Genomic DNA, 8,671 nt, shown 5'->3' with positions numbered 1-8,671 from the left:
CTGCTGATGCCTAGAGGCTGAGCGGGGGAGTCCAGGTGGAGAGGGGACAGGAGCCTCCTGAGCCCCCAGAGGCCCAGCATGGTGAGGGGGCCTGGGGCTAGCAGAGGCCAGGGATGAGCACGTGTGTGGAGGTAGGGTCAGTGGCAGAGACACGAACCCTGGGTCGACGACCCTCTTTGGCCTTAGAAGCTGCATTGTAAAAGGAGGAGTGGGAGAAGCCATAGCTAATGGCCCTTTGGAACTGACTCTCCTGGATGGATGGAGATGGTCTGTCCGTGAGTCAAAGCCTGGTTGCCCAGAACTGGGGAGCTGGGCTGGCCCACAGTGGCAGCTGCAGGACTCGGGCAACTGCAGGTCCGTGCCAGCAGAGGCTGGTGGCCCTCCACTGCCTACAGCAAATCCGGTGTGAATGAAGGGCAGGAGCCGCTGTTCCCACCAGCTCCCACCCTATCCGGCCACAACCAGAAGAACCAGCCCTGGCCTGGATGGATCATCCAAAGAATGATCTAATTTATCTGAATGGCAGTCTCAGGAAGCAGGGAGGGTCTGGGGAGAGGTGCCCCATTGTGTGGACGAGGACACTGAGGCTCCGAGGAACAGTGACTCAGCTCTGGTCCTAGAGCTGGGCATGCCAGGGGTGGGGCAGGGTGCAGAAGGGGAGGGACCTCCTGTCTGCACTGGGAAGAGGAATCGCTGCCTCCTGCCCTGTCCCGGGCTCACGCAGGGCTCTCTCTTCCCTGTGTAGACTCCAGGGGCCACTAGTACTGATGGTTGAGTGAGGAGGGATCAGCGTGCAGGAGAGCGGCGCCATGCTCCTCTGCTGGGCAGAAGTCCCTCCATGCCAAGGGAGTGGGTGGGTAGCTCAGGAGGCCATCGTGAAGAGCCCCCAGTGTGCCCAGAGAGCCCAGCCAGTCGAGGCAGTGGCTGCTGTGTTGGAGGAGGTCCCAGGTGATGGCGTGCTGAATGTTGGCAGCTTGTCCGTTGCAGGGCATGTGTGCCTGTGGCTGGATGGGGGGACCCAGCTGTGGGCTCCACGGAGGGACTCACGGTTCCCCCACACCTACCCTGCCCACTGCACATGTTTCTCCCCTGCTGTTAGCCAGGCAGAAGCTGCTGGTCTGCGACACTCACGGGATCCCGACCCAGACCTGTGCCTAGCAGCCTCTATGCATCCTCCACCCTGACATTCTGGCAAGGGCTGACCTGGAAGCATTCCTTGCAGGGATCGGGATGTGGTAGGTGACACATTATCTGTGCCTGGGTCTGCACCAAGCCCAGGGACACAGTGCCTGCCCCTAGGGGACCTGAGGGAGCCCTCAGTCTAGGGGTGACAGGCAGGACACAAGGCATGGCTGATAGCACTCCTTCAGCCTTTATGCCACGTGGGTCTCTTGTGCCACCCAGGCTCAGGAAGTTGAGGAGAACAGGGGGACTTTGGCCAGGCACATGAAGTGTGCCACAGACACAGAGCAGAGGCTGTAACTGAACTTGACAGGCAGTGGGCTCCCTGGGGGCTCCTCATACGTGCAGAGTGAGGGGCTCTGACAGCCCTGTCCTGAGAAGGGGCATCAAACATGTGGGAGGGGAGAGGACCCCCTAGGGCGGGTCTGGCACTCACCATCGCCCTGATCCCGGACCAGTCACAGGGCCAGAGCCTGACCAGGACATTTGCCTAGCCCATTTCCCTGCAGGCCTTGTACCCCACCAAGGCCCAAACACAGGGTGGGGACTGTCTTTACCGCCCTCTCCCCTCACCAGACTATGTTTCCAGGGTTTCTCCGTCTTGTTCTGAGTGTGCAGTGCAGCACCTGCACGTAGTAGGTACTCTGTAACACCTGCTGGACAGATGTAGGGGCTGTGCCAGAGTGCTTATTTATGTCAGCTCTATTCCTCTAAGGTGCTTGTGAGACAGTGCTGCTATTCCCACTTCCCAGAGAAGGAAACCAAGGTTCAGAGGTCATGCCTGGCTTGCCCTGACTCGGGGCTGCTGTCCTGGCTCAGCGGAACTCTTTTCTTTCTTGTTTCTGACCTGAAGCCTGTGGCGCCAGCCTGTCTGCCAGAGCTTAGGGGCCTTGAGCAGCCCTTCTCCCTCCTCAGCCTTCCTGTGCTCCCCCCATCCCAGCACCCTGGGCTGCCTCCTGCATTCCCAGCCTGGGAATCCCCTGGGGAGCTTGTGAAACAGCCCATGACCAGGCTTGTCCTGGGCGCTGCTGTTGCAGGGACTGGAGCAGGGGCTGGGAATCTGCATACAGATGCAGATGACCAGTCAGGCTTGAGGATACTGCAAGTTGGGGCGTGGCACTGGCCAATGGTGTTTGCCGGGAAACTCAGGTGTGACATGACCTCATATCTGAGATGGGCGGGGCAGAGGAAGGAGGAAGGAGGCAGTGTCAGGGCAGGAATCCACTGCCTGGAGAGATGCCAGCTCCATGCCCACCAGGCTTAGTGGTCCTGACTCTTGGCAATCAAGGGATGGGTATGTGTCGCTGGCCTGGAAGAAATAGCTCCTGCTCTTTCTCTGCCAGCTCAGAGACTCTGTGGCCCATCTAGAGTCTCCTTCTGCTAGGACCGGCTGAAGGGGACCTCAGCGGGTTGGAGCTAGGACAGCCCCCTCCTTTAGCTTACCCCGGTTGCTCCCTGCAGTGGCATGTGGAGGGCTGGCTAAGTACCCGAGGGCTTCCTGCCATAAGATGCTGTATTTCCTGGTCTTAATTTTCTCTCTGGGGTCAGATGATAAATTCTTCTAAGGTCAGGGATTATGTTATCCTCTCCTTCCCTTTCCCAGCCCCTGAGCTCTGGTACACGGTGGGGGCATAATCTAAGGTGTTGACTGAGAGGTTTGATGGGTCAATGGCAGCTTCTACAGCTCCTCAGCCCATGCAGACCCCAGACTTGCAGTGCTGGGTCTGTGTGTAATCCCACCCGACTACCCATCTGACTCCTCCAGGGATAGGGGACGGGGAGTGGGCAGTGACCCAGATGGAAAGGAGGCATGTGTGTGCACGCATGTGCACGTGTTGAACAGTTCCCAGAGACTGCGCTGCGGGAGTCGATGTGAGCCTTAGCTTGCGAGCTGGCGCAGCGTTCGAAGCTCTGCTTCTTTCACTTCCACGCTGTTTGACCTTGGGCAAGCCTGCCATTTTCTTTGGTTGGGCTTGGTATCCTTTGGCGACTTTGAAAGCCATTTCCAATGAAGGTGGTCGAACTCAATGGATACTGGCACCTGAATACTGGGGTTTTTGTTTTCATGAATTTTTTTTTTTAACTTTTATTTTTTAGTTTTTGCTATAGGGTACATGCACTCACTGGAAAGATAGTGAGAGAGAGGAAAAATGAGAAATTATCCGTCACTGCTTAAGGGGGGATGGCCATGCCACCATCCCTTCTCCTCCATTCTCTTGGGATTTGGGGCACACATGCACACAGGTTGGGTGCATTTTTCAAGCCACTAGATCCAAGACTTGAATCGTAGTGTTGGTCATGTGAGATCTGGCTTCATTAACCACCAAGCCACTGGCTGGCCCTGATAATGAATGAGGTTTTTGTCCAGGAGTCTGGAGTCCTCTTTGACCCAAGATGGCAGGACAGGGACTCCCTTGCTCCACAATCTATAGGTGGTGCCCTTGATTGGGAGAGAGGGTGGGGAGTACCAGGTTACCTCCCCCAGGTCTGGCCCTGAAGGCGTGTGCACCAGCTCTGCTCAGACCTCAGGCTGTGTGACGGCATGAGACGTGGCAGTCACAAAGCCTTGGGTTGCTGAGACAGAGAATTTCCCACCCCAGCAGAGCTCAGGTGGAGGCCAGCCCTCTCTAGACTCTTCTCACCTTAACAGAGGCATTAAAGGGAAAAGGCAGAGTCCAGCAGCCTGGTCACCCCCACAGCCCCCCAAGGAGGCCTCTACCTTTGCACACAGGTCCCAAGTCCACCCTCCAGCCCTCACTACTGGGTCAGGCTCTCAGGCTAAGTTCTGCCCTCTGTGTGTAAAGCCTACCTCCCCTGACATGAGTGAGAATCAGATGGACTTGGCCTATGCCTGCAAAGCATTATGGGAGCCCAGAGAAGGTTGGGGCTCCAGGTTCTGTCCCAGCTCTGTGGCTTAAAGCCCAGTGACCTTGGGCAAATCACTGCCTCTCTCTGGTTCTTCTCTCCTCCTCACTCTACAGGGTTAATCCAAGGATCAAAAAGATGATATAAATTAGAGATGTGCAGAGAGTGACTCAGGATGGGGGGAAGCAGACAGACAGAGTTCAAACCTCAGCTCCAGGGTCTTGGGAAGCACACTTTCCCTCCCTGCGTCCCAGCTCTGCCCCTCCAGCTGTGGACTAGTGGGAGGAGTGATGCCCCCCCCCCCACCTCACAGAACCACGTAGCGTGTGCCTGAGCGGGGCAGATGGCCGGGACTGCTTGTGCCATGTGGCTCATAGAGGGTAGAGCTGCCACCCGTCTGGCCCAACAGGGCACATGTCACTCCTGGAAGCCCCGGGGCTCAGAGATAGCCCCTGGAACCGAGATGAGACTCAACAAGGAAAAGAGAGTGGTAGGATTTTTAGAACTAGAAAGAATCCAGCAATCAGCCAGTCCAGGCCCAGAGAGGGGAGGTGAGGGGCCTCAGGTTACACAGCAAGCGAGGACAGACGAGCAAAGGTGTGAATCTGGCTCCTGCCCAGGATTCCAAGACAGCTCTGGATGGCGTGCTGAGGTCTCTTTTAGCCAAGGCTGTCACCATGGGGCAGGGAGTCCTCCTGACGGCTGACTCACTGCCTGGGGACGCGGCTGCCGCAAAGCTGCTTGCACCAGGGCCCCGCTGGCCCTCAGGCTCCAGGAACAGGAGCTGGGTTCCTGGCCGCCCAGCCTGAGTCATGTCGGCTCACATTTGTGTGCATTTCTCTCGGTCCCACACCCCCAGAATTGGGTGGGAACGTCGAGCCAGCATAGTCAAGTGAGTCGACCCCGGGCTGAATAATCCAGAGTAGGGTGCTAGACGGCCCGGAGTGATGAAATCCAGAGGAGAGCCCGGAGTCAGCAGTTGGGAGGGCCCAGCCTTCCCAGGTGCATATAAAGGTTCCCGGGCAGAGGCCGCCACAGCATCTTCTCTCAGCCTCCCTGAGCACCTCTCACTTCTCTGCCAGCTCGCTCACTCACTCTCCTCAGATCATGACCACCTGCAGCCGCCAGTTCACCTCCTCCAGCTCCATGAAGGGCTCCTGCGGCATCGGGGGCCGCCCCCAGCCGCATCTCCTCCGTCCTGGCCGGAGGATCCTGCCGGGCTCCTAGCACCTATGGGGGCCTGTCGGTCTCCTCCTCCCGCTTCTCCTCAGGGGGAGCCTGTGGGCTGGGGGGCGGCTATGGTGGTGGCTTCAGCAGCAGCAGCAGCTTTGGTGGGGCCCTAGGTAGTGGCTTTGGTGGAGGATATGGTGGCGGCTTCGGTGGTGGATTCGGTGGTGGCTTTGGTGCTGGCTTTGGCGCTGGCTTTGGTGGTGGTGATGGCTTGCTCTCCGGAAATGAGAAGATCACCATGCAGAACCTCAATGACCGCCTGGCCTCCTACCTGGACAAGGTGCGTGCCTTGGAGGAGGCCAACGCTGACCTGGAGGTGAAGATCCGTGACTGGTACCAGAGGCAGCGGCCCACTGAGGTCAAAGACTACAGCCCCTACTTCAGGACCATTGAGGATCTGAAGAGCAAGGTGGGTGGCTCTGGTGGATGGAGGCTTGAGGGGAGCCAGGGCTGCAGTGGCCCTTAGGAAATCTCTTTTTGTTCATTCCACTTTAGAACAGGAAGATAAAAGTGTCTTGGGGAGAATGGTCAGGGTTACTCAGAGAAGTGGTGGCAGTGGGTCGCTTTTCAGAATCTCCCTAGCTCAGGCTGGGGCTAGAACCTTGAACCTTTTATTTCCTGCAAGGGCTGTTTGCATGGCTTGCTCAGCTCTCAGACTTGGCACAGGATTGGGGCATCTCCATCAGTGGGCAACTGTGGACATCTGTACTTACTCTGAGCTGGGTGGAGAAGGCATCCCAGCCTAGCTAGGGAGTGGGGGCCTGACCTGCCAGCCAGGCTGCCCCCAGGTTTGGGGATCTACTTTGCCCCCTCTCTGCCCTTCACCCTTGAACAGCAGTTTCCTTGGCTGACCAAGTCTGCCGCCCCGTCCCATTCTAGATCATCACAGCCACCATTGAGAATGCACAGCCCATCCTGCAGATTGACAATGCCAGGCTGGCGGCCGATGACTTCAGGACCAAGTGAGCAGCATGTGGCGGAGGGCAGAGGGCAGAGGGCAGAGGGCAGGGAGCAAGCAGTGGGCTGTCCATCCAGGAGGTCAGCAGACTGAGAGCTTCAGCAGCTCTGGGCAGGAGCCTGAGGCTCTGACTTCTGTCCTGCCAGGTATGAGCATGAGCTGGCCATGCGCCAGAGCGTGGAGGCCGACATCAACGGCCTGCGCAGGGTGCTGGACGAGCTGACCCTGGCCAGGACTGACCTGCAGATGCAGATCGAGAGCCTGAATGAGGAGCTGGCCTACCTGAAGAAGAACCACGAGGAGGTGAGGGTGCTGCTGGCTTTGGGGGTGGGAAGCTGGTTTGATGGTGTTGCCAGATCCTCCTAGGGCCAGGAGAGGGATTGGCTGAGCTGACCACCCTGCTATCCCTTCCTAGGAGATGCTTGCCATGCGGGGCCAGACTGGTGGGGATGTCAGTGTGGAGATGGACGCAGCCCCTGGTGTGGACCTGAGCCGCATCCTGAATGAGATGCGTGACCAGTATGAGCAGATGGCAGAGAAGAACCGCAGAGATGCCGAGGCCTGGTTCCTGAGCAAGGTGGGACTTGCATCCCCAGCCCTCCTGCAGAACTTCCCAACCAGGGATGCCTCTGGAGCACTTTGAACTCTCTTTCTGCCCCCCCTTTCTTGTCTTAGACTGAGGAGCTGAACAAAGAAGTGGCGTCTAACAGTGAGCTGATACAGAGCGGCCGCAGTGAGGTGTCTGAGCTCCGGAGGGTGTTCCAGGGCCTGGAGATCGAGCTGCAGTCCCAGCTCAGCATGGTATGGAGGACCCTGCCCAGCTGCAACCAAGTCACCAGTTCTGGTCACTACCCCCTCAAAAACGGTCACAATCCAGCTCCATCCTTTTTCCCCTAGAGTGGGACCCAAGGGATCTTGATACCCATTATATAGATGGAGAGATGAAAGCCCGGAATGCAGGATTGGCTTTTCTCCATATTATGTGGCCGATCAGTGCTGTAGCTGGGGTTGAAACCCATGGCAGAGACCTGGAGGAACAGGAGTGACCTTCTCTGTTGACTCTTTTCCCCTCTCTCCCACTTGCAGAAAGCATCCCTGGAGAACAGCCTGGAGGAGACCAAAGGCCGCTACTGCATGCAGCTGGCTCAGATTCAGGGGATGATCAGCAGCGTTGAGGAGCAGCTGGCACAGCTGCGCTGCGAGATGGAGCAGCAGAGCCAGGAGTACAAGATCCTGCTGGACGTGAAGACACGCCTGGAGCAGGAGATCGCCACCTACCGCCGCCTGCTGGAGGGCGAGGACGCCCAGTGAGTGCCAGGCCCCCAGTCCTGTCTTAGACCCTTCCACCTCCCTGCCTGCTGCTCCCAGCACAGCTAACCACTCTTCCCGTTCTCCCCACAGCCTCTCCTCCTCCCAGCACACATCTGGCCAGTCCTATTCTTCCCACGATGGTAAGTCTCCCAAGGCTCTGAGCACTGCAGCCCCTCTGCCTGTTTCTATAGGGTGGGGTCAGGGCCTTCTCCCCAGAGCACCCAGCCCTCCCTTTTCCTGCCCTGGATCCTGCTTAGCAACAGGAGCCCTTCTCACCTCCACTCTTCTTTGCCACAGTTTCCTATTCGTCTTCCTCTTCATCATCTACTGGCCGCCAGACCCGGCCCATCCTCAAGGAACAGAGCTCCTTCAGCCAGAGCCAGAGTCAGAGCTCCAAGCACTAAGATGCTTTGACCAAAGCCTCCTGCCCATCCGCCGGCCTCTCTTCCTGAAGGCCTGGGTCAGGACCCTGTTCTCCCAGCGCAGTTCCCAGCTGTCTCCCCTCCCTCTCTGCTGGTGTTGGGCTAATAAAGCTGACTTTCTGGTTGATGCAAATCCGTGTGATCTCCATTCTTGGACTGATGGGAGGGGAGTTGGAGGTGCCTTCCAGAAACCCTCCTGGGGTCCCGCAGCCTGAGAGATATTTGAGGAAACAGAAAAAAAATCTAGGAAGAGCTTGAAGGATCTTTCTAGAAGACCTCCAAAGGCAGCATGGGAGTGGGAGGTGGGACACAGGAAGGGGGAGCATCCCCATGTGTTGGCAGACGCACCACGTGCGTCTGCAGAGGTCCTTCTGTTGCACTCTCTGAGCCACCCTGTGAGGTGGGTGTCCTCAGCCCATTTTGGAATTGATAGCTCCTGGACTTTAGGGAGGTTACATCACTTGCATAAAGCCATTCATGGCAGGAGCTCAAACTCAGGTCTGTCTGGCTACAAAGACTGTGCCTTTCTTTTAATATTGCTCCATCTTTTGGATTACTTTAACCCAAAGACTCCACCGCTTTAGTTCTTAACTGTATCCCGTGACTCCCTGCACTGCACACAATGACTTTCATGTTGGGGAATAGAAGGGAGAACCTTCTGCCTCGGGGATGGTGTCCATGGTCCGAACCAAAATCTTTCTTC

The 8,671-nt window shown here is 57.5% G+C and overlaps 1 protein-coding gene across 1 annotated transcript; it reads left to right on the top strand.

Annotated features, from left to right (window-relative positions):
- The first annotated feature begins 5,154 nt into the window (after positions 1 to 5,154).
- KRT16 (keratin 16) lies at positions 5,155 to 8,047 on the top strand. The gene is given in 9 exon segments (XM_006156050.2): positions 5,155 to 5,219; positions 5,221 to 5,686; positions 6,157 to 6,239; positions 6,382 to 6,538; positions 6,651 to 6,812; positions 6,911 to 7,036; positions 7,322 to 7,542; positions 7,637 to 7,686; positions 7,844 to 8,047. Coding segments are annotated over 9 exon segments (1,437 nt in total). The 3' UTR covers positions 7,951 to 8,047.
- Positions 8,048 to 8,671: the final 624 nt, after the last annotated feature.

The sequence above is a fragment of the Tupaia chinensis genome, unplaced genomic scaffold (assembly GCF_000334495.1).
Source record: "Tupaia chinensis unplaced genomic scaffold, TupChi_1.0 Scaffold000477_1, whole genome shotgun sequence".
NCBI lineage: Eukaryota > Metazoa > Chordata > Mammalia > Scandentia > Tupaiidae > Tupaia > Tupaia belangeri.
Note: the sequence above shows the minus strand (reverse complement) of the source record. Positions and strands in the feature narration are given on the sequence as shown.